This window comes from Neopelma chrysocephalum, unplaced genomic scaffold (genome assembly GCF_003984885.1).
Source record: "Neopelma chrysocephalum unplaced genomic scaffold, ASM398488v2 Primary Assembly neopelma1_82, whole genome shotgun sequence".
Lineage (NCBI taxonomy): Eukaryota > Metazoa > Chordata > Aves > Passeriformes > Pipridae > Neopelma > Neopelma chrysocephalum.
This window is the reverse complement of record NW_020897744.1, coordinates 333,825-351,746: the sequence shown is the minus strand read 5'-3', so window position 1 is coordinate 351,746 and position 17,922 is coordinate 333,825. Positions and strand designations below refer to the sequence as shown.

The 17,922-nt window shown below is 40.7% G+C and overlaps 1 protein-coding gene across 1 annotated transcript; it reads left to right on the top strand.

Moving 5' to 3' along the window:
• Window positions 1-554: 554 nt before the first annotated feature.
• On the top strand, window positions 555-17,146 carry GDPD1 (glycerophosphodiester phosphodiesterase domain containing 1). The gene is made up of 10 exons (XM_027690979.1): window positions 555-809; window positions 5,009-5,051; window positions 8,452-8,587; window positions 9,236-9,281; window positions 9,832-9,950; window positions 11,119-11,208; window positions 12,076-12,209; window positions 12,380-12,439; window positions 13,204-13,255; window positions 13,790-17,146. Exons 1-10 carry the CDS (start codon window positions 674-676, stop codon window positions 13,910-13,912), a joined length of 939 nt encoding a protein of 312 aa, XP_027546780.1. The 5' UTR covers window positions 555-673; the 3' UTR covers window positions 13,913-17,146.
• Window positions 17,147-17,922: the final 776 nt, after the last annotated feature.

Here is a 17,922-nt window from a genome sequence, read left to right as displayed (position 1 = left end):
CTCCTGTTTGGAATAATACATCTCTGAGGGGTTGGGCGTGGGAAATGCATCCCTCCCGTTGGGAATACATTAGGGGTTGGACTAGATGATGTTCAGAGATCCCTTCCCACACAAACCGTTCTGCAATCTCTGAGGGGCTGGGTGGGGAAAATGCACCCCTCCTGTTTGGAATACGACATCTCTGAGGGGCTGGGTGGGGAAAACACATCCCTCCGCCTGCGAGGAGGGAGCAGCAGCAGCGAGGTGGGAAATTGAAGCGCGTAGCTGAGAACTGCCCACACCATTTGCCAAGTGGGTTTTTTTTGACAGCGACGATCCGGGCCCGCCAGGCGGGCGCTGGGCGTGGAAAAAAGCACATCCCTCCACCTGCCCAGCGGAAGGGCACCGCCGGGGACGGCGAGAGGGGGAAATTAAAGCGCGCTAATCTAATTTAAACAAGAATTGCCCGCGGCTCTTGCGAAGCGGTTTTTGATAAGAGCCGCCGGCGGCTGAGGGGAGCGCTCCCGCCTCGCGGCCCGGCGCGCACCGCGCCTGCGCTCTCCCCCGTCCCCGCTGCGCGGGCGCAGAGGCTCCGCTCCCTCAGCGGCTCCCGCTCCCTCAGAGCCTGCGGGTCCCGCAGCGGCGCCGGGCGGCGACCGCGACACGGACGGGGGCGACCGACCGGAGCCGCAGGATGTCGGCCACGCTCTACGTGCTCTCCACGCTGGGCGGATACGTCCTCACCTCCGCGCTCCTCCTCAAGTGCCCGGGGCTGCTTCACCGGCCCAAGCGGCAGCGCTTTCGCTGCCGGCACATCTCGCACCGCGGCGGTGAGTGAGGGGGGATGGAGGGCGAGGGGAGGGAACCCTTCCCGCCCTGCGCCGCTCCTCAGGGCGATGCTCTCCACATTCCCGGGATGCTGCTCTCTCCCTCCCCGGCCCCTGTGCCCGTGGCTCGCAGCGGGGCTCCCTTTAAACCTTCCTCCCGCAGCCTAATTTTAGGTGCCACCTGCTGACCAGCGCTTCGTCTCAGCGCCGAATTAATCTCCGAAGTCAAACGGCGCCGGCCGAAATCAGCTTTGTTTCGCTTTGTTCCCCTCCCGAACGTGTATATTTTTAATTCTAACGAGTCCGTATTCTGCTGTTTCTCTCCCTAACGAGAGGCACCTCTGGCTGTGCCTTAGATCAGGTGCAAATGATCAATTTTCTTTCCTCCGACCTCCTGTTTGCTTTGCTCTCTGCTTTTCAGGAGAAACACAATTTGCTGTGACTCTGTTCTTGCCCTCCTTGGCGCTGCAGACAGTGACTATTTCAGTGCCCTGGTAAAACCGATCCAGGTTGAGAGTCTTGTCCCCCTCCTTGTGCCAAGGCCTTGTGGGTTGGCTCGCTGCTTCTGTCTGAAATAGCTAAGTCAGGTTTTTAAAGTTTCTTCTACCTTTTCCGAAGCACTGGGAGGAAAAAAAAAATGCGGCGAGTTGTGTTTTCCTGTTCTGTGGAGATCAGTTCTATGCTTTTCTCTGCTGCCTCATTCAATCTGTGGAAATAGTCAGTTTTCTAGTAAATATTTTTTTTATATTCTGTGGGAGACAGGCTGAGTTTAAACAGTTTATGCAGGGGTTGATCACAGTTCTAGACAATGGTCCTTAACTACTGCTCTCCCTGGAATCATTACAATACAAAAACTAGAGCTGATCTTTATAGTTTTTATTACTGGCATTTCTTTCCTTTTGTTTATACAACAGTTTAAGTTTCTTTATAGTCCTTAAATATAGCATAAAATGCACCTTTTGGTGTGGCATACATATGTTATTTGTTTCTTGGTAGGTACGTGCTTTCCTTCAAGGAACAAAGTTCTTAATTTCAAGTGTTACCTGTTTGTTTGTGTGATTTGCAAGCGGTTAAAAACTTGCAGGCGACTTTGTTGGGACTTGGAATGATCTCCTTAATCCTCTCTTCTCACTTCCTTGCAAGGCCCTTAGTTAAGATACACAGCCCTAAGCCTCCAATGCAACTGTTTGGGCCAGTTGCTCTAAGCTCCATTAGAACAACAGGAAAGCCTTACTTAAAGGAGGATTATTCCTTAGGCACTCAGAGGCAAAGTCCACGGTCTGTGGACTGTTTTGTGTCCACATGTATCCTTTGAAATCCACTCGAGGCAGGAGCACAGCCCTGAACATCTCAGCAGCTCTTTGCTCAGGCTGAAGATCACCAACTCTTTACTCTCTGTGGTGTTTACCCTGTAATATAAATTCCTGTGGGACTTAAGTTCTCCTCAAGCTCTAGTCATGCTGTAGCTTTAGAAGCAGTGTCAGGTTTCCCATTGCATTACTCCAATTAACTTGGGAGATCAAGATAACACTTAACCTGTTTGGCTTTTTCCTCTCTGAGATGAAACCTTGCACGTGAAGTATTTTAAGTCTGAGGGGGTTGATTTCACTCACTTCTTTGTGCAAGTATTTTCTTATTTCGTAGCTCATCAGTGGAATCATCCCTCAATTATTTCATTACTTCTGCATCATTTTAAAATCGGTCATTTCTGAGAACAACAATTAAATCTTGATATTCTGTGTTAGAGTCCTCTGTCAGTGCCAGCAGCCCTGGGTTGAAGGGTCTTTGAGACAGGGTAGGATTATGATTTTTGCACAGAATGGTTGAGGTTGGAAGGGACCTCTGGGGATGATCTTGTCTGACCAGAGCAGGTGGACCAGGACCTGCTCCAGTTAGGATTTGAGTACATCCAGGGGTGGAGGCTCCACAACCTCTCTGGGCAGCCTCTTCCAGAGTCTGATCACACTTGCAATAAAAAGGGGGTTTTTCTTATGTTTATAAACTGAAATTCCTTTATTTTAAGTTATTCCCATTCCTCTTGTCCTTTCCCTGGGCACCACTAAGAGGAGTTTGGCTCAGTCATCTTTACTCCCTCCCATCCGGTATTTACACATTGTAGGATCCTTCCTGGCCTCTGTTTTCCAAACAGAGCAAAACAGTTCCACCCCCCTCAGCCTCTCACTGTACAAAAGAATCATCTCTTAATTCTCACAGCCCTTCTCTGGATTTTTTCCGGTAGATCCATGGGTGCCTTGCACTTTGGAGCCCAGAACTGGACACATCCCTTCAAGTGTGTGAGCAGAGGGGAACTATCACCTCCCTTGACCTGCTGGCATCGTTCTTCCTAACAGGCTCCTGTGCTTACATTTTGGGGGGAAAACCCCAAAAACCTCTGAGGGTCATCTCCTTGAGCCAGTGCAGGGTGTTGACACCCTCTTTGGCCATGGGGGTGCTTTCAGAGTGGGAATATGCCAGTGGATGTTCCCATCCTGGCTCACGGGATGCTGGGGAAGGTCGGTTCCTCACTGGGAATGTGACAGCACGTGGATCTGGAGGTCCAGTTGAGGAAGTGTCAGAAGTCCTTTGATCAGCCCAGGATAGAAGGTGATTTAGTCCATCATCCCTGGGTTGTGGAGTTCCTCCTGGGTGTGGTTTGTGAAAGCCACTTTGCTGATCTAGAATTTCTGTTGCAGCTGATGTCTCAACTTTGTTCCTCATTTCCCCTCAGTGACCCAAGTCAGGCCTTTGAGTCACCAGACCTACCTCCCTCACATGTGACTTGTTGCATCAGTCACTTCAGGTTTTATTTTTGGAAAACTTCTGCCCAGGAATGTTAGGATATTATTCTTTTGTTCACAAATTGAAGACTGACTCGTTTTTTTTTCCCCTCCCTCTCTTAGAATTCAGGATATAGGGGCTGTATAACCACAGTTGATAAGTTATCTAAACACCTTTATTATTATTGCAGTTAATTGGTAACTAAGCATCCAGGGCCTGTGCAGGGCTTTCCCATCTTTGGGACAATCAGCACATGGATACCACGAGGTTTTCGTGTTCTCCTCTGTCCCAGAACAATTCCTAATTCTACAAAAATTGCACAAAATATTGGTGAATGTCTAACCACAGAAACTGTTGTGGATTTACCATATTGTTTTATGTTAAACCCTGCAGATTTTGCCTTTATGTTCTGAGTTAAAATCTTTCATTTTCTAAACCTCCCAATGGGAGCTCACCTGAGAACAACAATTTTAAATTGCTGGTTGTGCATTGCTTTCATTGAGTAACTGAACCCAGACTTGGGTAAGTATGTCCTGGTGAGGTCTTGTTAATAGGCAAGGCCTTAATTGGAGCTTTTATAATTGCTGTTTACAAAGTCTGTCATTCATCCCTGTCAAAGAGCAGTTAAATTTGCATAGATATCCTCATCAGCACATGCATCCTCCGGAGTTTGTTTTGTTTTTCAGTCTATAATACTGCCAATTTTCTGAGGAAGGGAGAAGGCACAACCTTTTCCAGTCCCTAATCAGGCTGATTGATAAGGATTTTTAGGCAGAGAATGATGGCTCAGGAGCTGCAGAGTTTACTCCTGCCTGAGAGAGAACTTTATTTGTCTGTCCTTTCATTTATTAACAGTTGATGTGTTTCATATTCCTCCTGTGGGAAATCTCCCTTTGCCAACAGCAGAAACATTTATTGACAGATTTGTGCTGTTTGGGGAATATCCTTGCACTGAAAAAAAAAGAGGTTGTCACCTCTTTGAGCATCAGCTGGGTTATACATTAGGGGAGTATCAGCTTTAGAGTGGCTTGGGTGCTTTTTTTTATATTTTTTTTCCTCTTGTTACTCCTCCCATCAACTCTCAGCTTTTTGCATGTACTGTGGAGCACATCGTCCCAGTGGCTATGAGGAAGAACCTCTGGTAAAACAAACACTTTGTTTTGTATTTTCAAAGTGTCACACAAATCCAAACTAAGTTATCTTTTTTTTTTCCTGTTTTTAATTGTTTTACCTTGAGAAGGTCCTGTCTCTCCAGTAGGTTGGTGGCAACGGGGATTTCTGACTCGAGCTTCATACTCATTCCTCCAAATATTGCCTTAAAATATATACATGTTTAAAATCCATTTGTTTTTAAAATTTATTTTCAGTGGGGTCGAGGGGAGGAAAAGGATTTTATACATGTTTTATTTCTGTTATTTCTGTAGGTGCTGGAGAGAACCTGGAAAACACAATGGCAGCCTTTCACCAGTGAGTACAAAAGGAAGCTCTAATCCTAAATTAGGTGCTCTCAGTGTCTTTAGTGAGTGAAGCAATCAAGGAAGGTGGGACTTCCATCAGCTCTTTGGGGTGCAGTGTCCTATTTCTGAAAGTCATCCCTCCTTTGGATGACTTCTGTGGCTTGCCAAACATCCATTTAAACCAGAAGGAGTTGGGATACCACAAATTAGGATCTGTACACCAGAACAAATGGAAATAGAACCCCTGGGGCCTGATCTCCTGTGCTAGCTCATAAAACAGGAAACAATGCTGCTTCTGTGTTTAATGGTGATTACTCCTGTTAGTTTATTTATCATTATAAAGCTAAAAATGTCATGTTTTTTCCCCTGCATACACTTCAGTCACGCAATGTGTGAAAGCCTCTTACCCAGGGGTTTAAAATGGGGTTGGTACCAGAAAGCCTTTTAAGCCTCCAGCATTTAAGCAGTGAATTCTAATAAGGTTCTCAAAGGCATTTGAAAAAGGAGCATATCTCAAACTCCAGCTGCTAATGAGAAGGGACAAAATTATGTGGGCTTCTCTTTGTTTTCTTTGGGGTTTTATAATTTGCTTTGTGCTAAGTGGCCTCATCAGTTTGCTGTTTCCCTGCAGCCTGAGGAGTGCCAGCTCTCCCAACCAAAGAAAAGAAAGTGCTGCACTATTTTCTATCTCCATGGAAGCCCAGCATAGTTTTGTGTGGTTTTCTTTTTTTTCTGCTGGCCTGCCTTTCTTTGAGTCTGCCACCAGCCTTTCTGAGAAGTGCTTCTTCTCTTTTTAACCATTTCTTAATTTTCATTTAATATCATGCTGGTTCTTTACATGAAGGGCTATTTGCAAGGGAAGTTACACTTTAATTATTATTATTTCATCCCCAGAAATAAGCTGTAGTGCTTGGAGCAAGGACTGTGCTAGGAGTCATATATTTTGTGATAATACAGGCATTTATCTGACTCTCTTCTGATCACTTTAATTGTTTTATAGTTGTAGTGTGATAAATGCTTTGAGGTCCAGGTTTTGAACTCATCACAGGTGCCAATAGCAAGGTTCAGAGCCAGACAAGCAGTCAGAGCAGTTACCTTGTGTTAGGCAGTAGAAATTCTGGCTCCCTCTGTGAAGGGGCAAAGCCTTTGTCCTTCCCATCTGCTCATTCCCATCTCCACAAGTAAAAGGAATGGGGTAGAAAATCACTGATCTGGATGGTGGAAAATTATCCTGATTGGCTCAGAGGGCTGGTGGGAACTGATGAATTTATAATCCATCGGATTTTATATGAATACAAACAGGGTGTGTCTGCAGGAGCTGCTCCTGCAGGTTTGGACAAGCAGGAATATTTGGCTATTGCTGTAGCTGAATCCAGAAGAGAATGTGTGTCTGCAGCCCTTGGGTTTGCCTCAGTGACAGTCATCTAAGTACTGACAAGAGCTTTATTTATGCTATTTGCACTTTAACAGTGATTGGAGACTATCTAATACTGTTGCATGATAATGAAGACATTATTTTAGCAGTATAGAAACAAAGTGTATGGGGGTAGGAGGCCTTATTGGCAATTTCCAGTTCTATATTAGCTTAACTTTCAAATATCCTGGAAATCAAATAAAAGCTTTTTGTACCAGAGACACGATATTTTTGGGTTTGCATGATAAAATGCCTGATAGATTTTTTTATTTTTTGGAGGGGAGGGGGGACTGTAATCATGTTATACTGCATTTAAATGAGTCTGTGCTGGTTTTAGATTTTAAAATAACTAATTTCAAGCAAGAGCACTCTCATCCTAATTTGCAAATGTGAGCCTTCTTCACAACTGGAGTTCTGGAGCAGCTGGATCTGACTCCACATGAGGTTCTGAATGTGGAGCCTTCTCTGGAGCAGTGTGGATTTGACATGTTATTCCAGAGCTGCAGAACAAACTGATTTCCAGCTGGAAAAGCTCAGCACTTCAGGAAGCTGATTTAGCAGCGAGGGCCTGGCAAATCCCCAAATTTGTTAACAAGGAAAGTTGTTGTTCTCCTCTCTCCCTGCAGCACCAGCCCTGCCTTTCTCAAGCCCTAATATTTCTAATAAATTTTGCTGGTTAAATGATAATATGTGGTACTAGATGGGAACATCTTCTCCCAGTTTGGCAGATCTCCTGCAGCAGATTTGGAGATGCTTTTCCTCAGGAGGAAAAAAAAAAAATCACCCAGAACAGCCTGTGATTCTTCCATATGTAACAGGATTTTGTTCCTCTCCTAATTCTTAATTAGCAGCACTGGAAAACAATTCACAAATTGGTTTTAATTTGACAACCCTCCTCTTGATCATTATCCCAGCTGGACCAGAAATTGTGTTAAACACTTAAGGGGGTATGTTCTGATTTTTTGTTTGTTTTTTTTTTATTGCATTTGTGAATGTTTAAGGCCTGTGAGACAATAAATCCCATAAGGAAAAGGCTGTCACTGAAATCACAGAGCTTTGGGTCCCACGTAGGCACAGCTCAGAGGGGCTGCAGGTTTGCTCAGGGGTGGATAAAAAGAACAGCCCAGGGTTTGGAAGGAAGTGTTCAGACTTTTATCTGTCTGCTGGAATGACACCTCCTGAGGATCTTTTCTAATTAAATGAACCATTCCCTTCTCATTGCAGTAAAGCTTAATTTTTCTGTTCTAGTGTGAGCTTTCTTGTGCTTATTTTTCCTCAGTGTTATTGCCACTTCCCTGCTTTCTTTACTCCTCCTGTGAGCCAAGCTACTGTGGAGTGGATTTGGGATTGGATTAGAACTTTTCAAAGCAGTGGATTGGAACAAGAATAGCTGTTTTTATTTAAAAATATGACCGGATGTTTTAGTGGTTCATTTCTCTTTAAATTTAAATTAAAACTTTTTCTTTGAAGTGATAATTTTTTAAGGTTGTTTTGCTACCCAAAAAAGCCAAGAGCCTGAAAGTCCTACTGCTAATTTCCTGATACATTAGTCAGGAATGGATGGAAATCAAGTTTAAAAAAAAAAAAAAAGGCTTTCACATCCCTGTCATTTGTTATTTCTGTTATCACAAATTTGATTACTTTCTTAAACAACAGCTCACTTCCTCCAGTGCTAAATGTGCTGCCACTAATAAACATCACACTCCAAATTCTGGTAGAATACTTTAGGAGTAGGTTTCTCAATCCTGAGGCTGCAATCCACAGCTTCCATAGGCTGATTCCTATGGAAGATGGAGCCAAAGCTCCCGTGTTCAAATCCCATCTTTGATTCATTATTTATTCGTGCATCAGCTTCCCACTGCAGCAGAGTTGTTTGCAGCAAGATTGTGAGGATCCATTGCATCATAAAGCATCTAAAGTGCTTCCAGTGGGATTATTTTATGGAATGACATGTTGGATTTGGACGTGGACAAAGCACACCTGTGTTTCCTTGCAGTGCTGTTAATTTAGGAACAGACATGCTGGAGCTGGATTGTCACCTGACCAAGGATGAGCAAGTGGTCGTGTCCCATGATGAGAACCTGAAGAGATCCACAGGAGTGGATGTCAACATCTCTGACCTCAAATACTCTGTGAGTTGAGCAGAAAATGTGATGGGAGATGCTTAAAAATGAGTTTGTAGAGAGGCTGGGGTGGGCAGGAAGGTCGTGTGTGTGGGGGGGTGTCTGGTCCCCAAAACCAAAGGACAGGATTCATCTTGTCTTGCCAAAACCAACCCAAAGTTCACCAAACTCCCTGTGCAGTCAGAGGATCAAACCTGGCACATTCCAGAGGGTGATGAACCCCTCCAGTGGGATGAATGGCTCCCTGGAGCTGGGCCTGTTCTGATGACAGAGCAAGGTAACTCAACAAGCTGCTCCTGGTATGACCAGATTTTTACTGGGAAAACTGGTAGATGGATCCCATTTGTACAAGTTCTGTCTTACAGAACTTTGCATCTGATATTTAAGTGGAATTCTCGGAATTTTCAGGAAGGCATCTGGAAATGTTTTGCCTTATTCAGCTGCAGGTAACACGAATCTAAGAAGGCCAATAATTCAAGTAATACTGAATGTGCTGCTACTAAATCACTTCTTTGGTGAGAAGATACTAAAAAAAGTATTATTTTTGCCTTTAGCAATAAATGGCTTATGAATTATAGGTTTTTTTGGTCTTTTTGGAGAAGGTCATGATCACATCCCTGCATTTCAATTACTATTCCACTTCCCTTTATTTTTAAGGAACTTCCACGGTATCTCTGCAAGTTGGATGTCACATTTCAGAAAGGTAAGTTTATCTCTTGCTGGTTCAATTTACAGTAACTAATTTTCCATTTTATAGTATGGCAGTTTCCTAGTTTGTAGTATAAAAGTGGTTTTTCTTCTATCAGCATCTTGGTAGGTTTTAAAATTAAAATACAATCTTAGCTTTAGAAACCAGCACAGTCGTTACTGTAGGTAAGACTTTAAACTCAGAAGGAAATTTTGTTCTCATTTGGTGTTTTTTCATATTAATCTCGTTGCATTTGGTGTGTGGTAGCTGAGGCTGTGTTTGCTATTTCAGGATTTTAGCATTGCCTGCACTCCTACTGTTGCTAAATAATGTCTGAATTTCATGAAGTTAAAACCTAAATGTGCAACGTGCTCAGGGCATTTTCATTGTGGAAACGAGCTTGTCATAATTAATTTCAGTTGAATAAAGTAATTTTTTTTGTTGTTTAAAAATGTGATAACCCCCAGAACTTCATACTTTTTAAAGTTTTAAGGTAACGAGTGCTGTGACATCTCAGCTTTTATTAAAAGTGGCCTCAGCAGTGACAACTCTGTTGTTTCCCCAGAGTGTCAGTGTGAGGGGAAGGACAACCGTATTCCCCTCCTGGAAGAGGTGTTTGAGGCATTCCCAACAACTCCTGTCAACATTGACATCAAAATGAACAACAATGTGCTGATCAAAAAGGTACCTGAAAAAACCTGTGCTGAGCTGAGAGGGAATAAAACACAACCAGAGACTCAACAGGGTTGGAAAAGAGCTCTGGGATCATTGAGTCCAACCTGTGGTGATGCTGATATTCCAAAAGAAGAGTTTCTTGGAGTTGGTGGCAGCAGATATTCCTTTATCTAGTGGGGTTCTTTTTAAATTCTTTAGGGTTTTTTGTAGGTGTTAAAGGTCTTTTTTTCTGTTCTCCTGAACACCTGTTTATTTCCAACCAAAGCATCACAACCATCCTAAGATGGGAGAGAGACCAGAACTCTCTTTTCTGTAATGATTTACATAGTTGAAAAATAGCAAGCAGAGCAGATTTATATTTTTATAAGTATATAGATATAAATTATATTTTATAGATATATGGATATAAATATATTTTATACATATATGGATATAGATTATATTTTTTATATATGGATATAAATATATTTTATAAATACATGGATATAAATATATTTTATAAATATTTGGATATAAATATATTTTTATAAATATACAAACCTAAATTATATTTTATAGATATATGGACCTAAATTATATTTTTATAGATATATGGGTATCAATTATATTTTATAGATATATGGACCCAAATTATATTTTATAGATATATGGACCCAAATTATATTTTTATAGATATATGGACCTAAATTATATTTTTATAGATATATGGGTATCAATTATATTTTATAGATATATGGACCCAAATTATATTTTATAGATATATGGACCCAAATTATATTTTATAGATATATGGACCCAAATTATATTTTTATAGATATATGGACCCAAATTATATTTTTATAGATATATGGGTATCAATTATATTTTATAGATATATGGACCCAAATTATATTTTATAGATATATGGACCCAAATTATATTTTATAGATATATGGACCCAAATTATATTTTTATAGATATATGGACCCAAATTATATTTTATAGATATATGGACCCAAATTATATTTTTATAGATATATGGACCCAAATTATATTTTTATAGATATATGGACCCAAATTATATTTTTATAGATATATGGATACACATCACATTTTTATACATTCTATAAGAATAATTAGCATCTAGGCACATAATTTTCAATGACCCCATGTGAGAGTTGTGCTTTTTGTGGTGCAGGTTTCAGATCTGGTGACTCGGTACAAGAGGGAGCATCTGACGGTGTGGGGGAATGTCAATTATGAGATTGTATCCAAGTGTTTCAAGGAGGTAAAAATGAGTCCAGCTGAGCTTTGTTCTTGCCTGCCTGTTGCTGGGTGCTCACAAAATATACAGGAGAGCACCCTGTAAATTAAGGTTTATCTAGGCCAGACTTTACTTGTGGGGAGAGATTTAGTGCTTAGATTGTATTCTGCTTTACTGTACTGATAAAATAAGTCAGGCACAGTTAACACCCCTGCACTCTGCAATAAAATACTTGAGGAATTAACCTTAATTGTGTTTTATTCTTGTTTTATATAATAAAGGGCATTACAGTTTTATGCCAGGTATCCTTAGAGCTTGTTTTGCACATCATTCATCTGATAAAAACCAATTTTCCTAAGGATTGCTTATTGTCTGTTTCTTTTCATGAAAATAATGGATGTGGCCACTAGTTGACAGAGTTGCATCAGTATAAGGCTGTTGTGCAGATGTAATTCTATTCCTTTTTGTGCTGAGGAATTTAAAATCGTGCTTTTTCCAGGGGATTTCAAGTTACCAGAAAGAGAAATTCAAGTTTGGTGGCAGGAATATGTATAGAGTTTCATATATAAAGAGTTGGCAGCTGAATCTTTAGGTGCAACTAATAAAAATTTTAAACATGCACTGATGATGTTGTGTTGTCTTGCTGGGATCATAAATGGCTTTTTGGTTCCTGAGCTGTTGTATTTGCAGTTCTGTGGTTGCAAAGAAAGATTCATATGCTTGGAAAAAGACTTTTTAATTTAAATCCCTCGAAGTTTGGAGTTTGTTTTTTTTTTCCCATTTCAAATTGAAGCCTGAAATTTTAAACATGCATTGATGAGTAAATTTATTTGCAGCAGCCTGGACAATCTACCAAGATAACTGAGAACCTTTCTTTCCTGGTTCCTACAGAACTCTGACATTGCCACCATCTTCTGTGCCCAGCGTGTCCTCCTGCTCCTTGGCCTGTTCTACACTGGCCTGCTGCCCTTCATTCCCTTCAAGGAGGAATTCTTTGAGATTCCCATGCCTTCCATCATCCTCAAGTGAGTCCCAGTCCCAGTGTAACCCAATTCCAAGTCACTGTCTTAGTCAGTGAAATTACTGCTCTAATTTCAGCAAGGGCAAGATTAATCCTTCATGTTCCTTTTGCAGGAACATCTCAAATCATATTTTAATCTGCGCTCTGATAATTTTATTTCTTCTTCCTCAACAGGCTGAAGGAACCACAGAAGATGTCAAGAAGCCAGAAATTCATTATCTGGTTGGCCGACACGTAAGATTTTCATCTGATTAAATTTTTATTTGTATTTTGCCTTTATATTAACAGTTGATTTAAGCAACTAAGACTAGCTGTTGCTATAACTATGTGTTATATTTTTTAAGTTTTTTCTAGCTTTTTGTCAGGATAAATCATATTCAAATCTTATGTAGGTGTCCTGGATGCTTTTATTTTTCATATTCTGGAGCAGTGGGCATTCATTATTCCAGTTGAGCCTATTTAACTTCTGTTTTGAAGTGTGTTCAGCTGATTAACATGCAATTAAATGCAGAATGCAGATTTCATGGATGTGACTGTTCCATAACGTTGTCAGGTACAAGGAACACTTTGCATTTTAAGGATATCAGTGCTTCAGAGGGATCTTTAGTCACAGGCTCTGAGGCTGTAGGGAGTGTCTCCTGGCTCTTACTTCTGTCTCTGACACGTGTTAGTTTAATTTCTCAAGTGGCCACTGGAATTTTCGTGTCTTTTGGTGGGAAGGATAAAATCTCTTCCGAAAGCAAGAGGGTTGATTGATCAGATGTGTTACCAGGGGTGAAGGATTTGTCTGCTGGAGGATTTTTGAGCTTCAGCAGGTTGATAAAATAACCAAAGCTAATTCAAATTTCTGGGTGTCAGTATTAACCAGGCTGGAGCTGCTTGAACAGGAATTTTTTCTGTAATGAGCTTTCTCTTCGCTTTCTTGTGGAAATATTTACAGAGCATCAACAGACATTGAGAATTTGATGTGTGTTTGAAGTTCTCTCTCCTTTCCACAGGTTGCTAATGAGGAAAGCACTGTTTGACCACCTCACAGCTCGGGGCATTCAGGTACAGTGGGGCAAAGCTAAAGAAATGTGCTTTTAACCCATTAATTTAACTGATTAATTGTGGGTTCATGTTCTCCCCAATGTGTTCTGTTGTCTTGCTGGGATGATAAATGGCTTTTTAGTTCCTGTTGTATTTGCAGTTCTGTGGTTGCAAAGAAGAATTGGTATAGTTGGAAAAAGACTTTTTAATTTAAATCCTTCTAAGTTTGGTTGGTTTGGATTTTTTTTCCCCATTTCAAATTGAAGCCTAAAAATCAGTTTATATACCTGTTGTGGAGTTTTCACAGAATAATATTTGACTTTTAGAAAGATCTAAAGTCTTGGTGAAATGGAATTGGAGCCACCACTAAAAAATGTCCCTCTTGGAAGGGTATGTTTGTGTGCAGGTCTTTGGCATCGTAAGGGAATAATTTATCATTTTAAATATATGTGGCATCATCTGTCTTGCATGAAACAACTGAGGTCAAAAGTCACCTTTAAAAAAAACCACAACTTAATATTTCCTGTAATAATTTGTTCTTCTATCCTATCTTAGGTGTACATTTGGGTACTGAATGAAGAACAAGAATACAAGAGAGCATTTGACCTTGGAGCAACTGGAGTGATGACAGACTATCCCACAAAACTGAAGGAGTTTTTACATAATTATCCAGCATAAAGGAAGAAAACCGAGGAAGTTCTTGCAGAATAGATTGTGAGCCAAGGATTTTCTTCATTAAAAAACAAACAAACAAAAAAATTGGGGGCAGCATCCACAGATCATTTTGCTGGAAAGATGTAATTGGATGATCTGTTTACCTTGTTGTCAAGTCACTACCTAATGTAAAGGTTGTCTATTTATTTTACAACTGTAACAACATAGTTTACATCTGTAAATAGCTCATTTAGCAATGGCACACTCCACAAATTGTGATGACTAGGAAGAGAGTTGGGTCCCTGTAGATAATGAGCATTATTTTACCTGTCACAAGTGTTCCTACGCAGGTGTCAAGACACATCAGTTATTCCAGTTGTATCCTAGCGAGCAGAAACTGGAGAATTTCTGGAAGTGTAACCTGTGTGTTTGCATTTCTTGTGTTGCTTTTAGTTTTCAGGTAACTTGTAGAACAAAAGAAAAAAAAAACAGGCACAGGAGAAATAGCAAAGCAGACCCTGTGGGTGGCCAGGTGGTTTAGCCTGTGAAGTGCAGCCAGTAAAAGTGGTCACTTTTTAGCCAAAATTAACTCAGTCAGGATGGATTTACTCTGTTATTCTCCCTGGCAGGAATGCTGGATTTGAGTTGCTGCTGGTTTTAGACCCTTTGTGATGTGATGGTAATCCTGTGACTTGTTGGTCAAGGTCTAAATACAGTGTTTGAGCCAGGATCTGGGTTTGACACTGAGTTCCAGCTCAAGGCTCCAGGTTTGCCCCTGGTCTGAGCTGACCCTGGCAGTGTGTGGCTTTCCAGAAAGGCAGATTGCACTTACCACAGATTACACTCACTTTGAAATAGCCTTTCACAAAGGAACACAGTGTCCTGGAGGTCTTTTGCACATTTTGATGAACAGGAAATCGTTTTTAGGGTGAGGGACCAAAGAAGACTAGGTTTGGTCAGGAGTTCCTATCAAATGGATTCACCCAAAGCAGGTTTTTATTTATAAAGGGAGAAAGTGTCAGTCTGGAACGTGTGTAAATTTTGATCTTTGCTCTCCACAGAAGTCCAGCTCAACAGCCATAAAGTTCACGTGCATGGACATGGAAATAACTTCCCTGGCAAAAGCCAGGAAACCCTGAGGGTGGTGGAATGGGATCAGGCAGGAGGGTATTTCTGGAATACCCTCACATGCTGCCCTGTCCTTGGGAGCAGGTGGTATCCATGTGCCAGACAGATTTGAGCCTGCAGTGCCCCTGTGCTTTGGTGTGCCCATGTCAGTGCTTGAGGGGTCAGAAGGAGTTTAATTACTGTGGCTTTAATTGTCCCCAATGCCATGTATAAAGCTCAGTCATTTCATCAGCAGAGACTATCACTAAACACTAGTTTTGTTCCAGCAGTATCTGTTCCCTTCACGTGAAAATGATGGATTTCAATAATAAACACAGTGGCCAGATGCAGGGGTGTGTTCACTGCAAGGGACACTCACTGTTAGGAGGACTTTGAAAGTCATTTTTCCCTTGGTAGCTCAGATATGGCACGGCAAGAACCCTCCCAAATTTGTCATCATGGAGCATCTTTGCTGTGTCAGATGTCTGTGAGGAGGCTGCTGGAAAGCCAAATCCATCTGCATGGATAGTGCTTTGTTTCTGCATTACAGTTCCTTTCTGAGGAATATTTCTATTGGAGGAAATGGAAGAAACTACTGAATTTGGGATTTAAGTGATTTTACTGATGGTGGCAAATGAGTTAATGGTGTCCTTTTAGATATCTGCCTGGTTAAGGTGACTGCAGATTCCATTTCCTCCTGGTTTAATCACCCTTGTTGCTTAGTGAATGGAAGAGAGGAAAAAGTATCTTCTTAAACTGTTCAGGGGAAAAAGGATGAAATTATTTTTTATGTACTAAGCTTTTTTGTTTCCCTTTCAGATCAGTTCTGTCTGGTCAGATAAGTTCTAATAATGAGTCAAGTCATAGCTCTGCCTCCTTTCTAGAAGTCACAGAATAGTTACAGAATAGGCTCCATATGCAGCCAGTAAGTAAATTAAAAATTCCACCTTTCTGTCTTAATCTGAGTTAATACCAGTTTATAGCCCCAGGCAGTTTTTATGCAGTGTGGTTTCCTTAAGCTCAGTTTTATTGCAATTGAATTTCCAACACATGCACCTCAATTAAAGATAATTCTGGTTTTAGAGATTGCTACCAAATAGCACTTACACATCAAAACCTTTTTTTTTTTTTTTAGGCTAGGAAGAGCTAAGTTTTAAAATACCATTTTTAATCTCTCAAGGGAGACGTGATGACTTAGTTTGTCTCAAGTTCCCCCCATCACTGACTAAATAAACTATTTTGCATTATTCTGTATTGAATGATGAAACACAGATGTAGTTTTTTAATTTTAATATTTTTCCTCTCTAGCAGCAGTGTTGGAAATTCCTGCCTTCAAAGATGCTCAACACATTTTTTAGCCATTAGACCCAACCAATCTTCCCACATCTGATGTAGCTTTTGACTGTGCTGTTTATACATGACCTTGGATAAATCTGCTGCTCAATATCTGGAATTTAAGTGAGGCAAGTTACATGGGAGGGAAGGGATTCAGTGCTGGAAAAGCTGCTGAATTTATTCATTCACCTGTTTGGGCTTTAGCACAAGACTAAAATTTGGTCTCTTGAGACAGATGATGGTTCATGGATGATCTGAGCACCAATGCACAGGGCTGAGGCCATGATAACTGTCTGTGACAAAATAACATGGATTTGAGGCAACTGTTGAATGTTTGTTGTATCAAATAATTGTTTTAAATATTCCAGAACTCGCTGTGTGATTTTTTTTTTATTTTTTTTTAAACCCACTGGTGCAGAAAAGCTTTTGTTGGGAACTTGCACAACTGTCCAGGAGGATGTTCAGTTGATCTCTCTCTTCGAGGGGAGATTCTTTTCAGGTACTTTTAACTCTAAATATTGTTTTAACACTTACTGTATTCTCAACCCTGCTGCAGAATATTTTATGTATGAAGGATGATGTGTGTATTTCATGCACTTTTAATTTGCAGGAACCTCTAGCTCCAAAGCTAGGAAGGGTTTTCTCTTTTTTGTGTAAAGTAAGATCGACGCTTTTGAAATGTGACACATTAAAACGTCTTTGCTCATAAAAGATCTAAAACTTAAACACTAATTGTGACTTCTTTGCCTAAAAGCCTCATTTCTGTGATGATGATTTTCTATTTGCAGTGTAGTAAACGTTGAGCTTTTGATGGTGGCCCTGTGTTAAATGTGCTGTTTGGTGTTTACCCAATTTGCCTGGTTCTGGTGCACATTTATAACATTGCAGGTCAGGTTTTAAAAGCACTGACAAAATCACCTTGTGCAGCCTGGTTCTAGACATCAGACTCATTAGTTTAATTACAGAATGTAGCAGTTCCCAGCTGTGGATGATGTCACATCCTATTTATTATGTAAATCACACCTGAACTGAATGGGGGAGTGAAAATGCTGAGGAACTGCAGGTTGAAATGAGAGCCTTCACTGCAAAAGGGCTGTGTCTGCTTTTTTCACTTGATTAACAATCATATTCATCTATTTGGTCTCTGAAACAGTGAAGAGCTGATAATTTAGACTTTAAATTATTTTACTGTGGCCTTTAAATTACCCTTTAAATTATTCCTTTCTATGATGTCCTAAGGACTTTTTCTGTTTCCCCACACTGTGTCTTCCACCTGCTCACTTTTCTGGGAGACTTAGGGTAAGATTGGGGATAATCAATGAAAAATCAATGGATTATTGAGTATAAACAGCCTCTGGGAGTCAACAGGTTGATTTAGGGACAGCAAAGGAGCTGTTTTGAGTTTGTCTTAACAGGAGTTCCACTTGCAGAATTTTCTGTACACTGTGTTGTCCTGTCTGATGATGAGCAGGTTAACATTCCCTCTAGTCCTAGAGATAAATTTCCAGCTTTCCTGCTGGATTTTCATTAAATAACATTAAATATTAGGTTTTAAGGTCAAGTGTAATTTTAAAGCCTTGAAAGGTTCCTAT

Excerpts from the sequence above, each read along its gene's own strand:
- GDPD1 (XM_027690979.1), top strand. The coding sequence starts at position 674 with ATGTCGGCCACGCTCTACGTGCTCTCCACGCTGGGCGGATACGTCCTC. Across the intron at positions 9,282-9,831 it reads GGATGTCACATTTCAGAAAG|AGTGTCAGTGTGAGGGGAAG; the intron begins GTAAGTTTATCT and ends TTGTTTCCCCAG. Across the intron at positions 11,209-12,075 it reads TATCCAAGTGTTTCAAGGAG|AACTCTGACATTGCCACCAT; the intron begins GTAAAAATGAGT and ends TGGTTCCTACAG.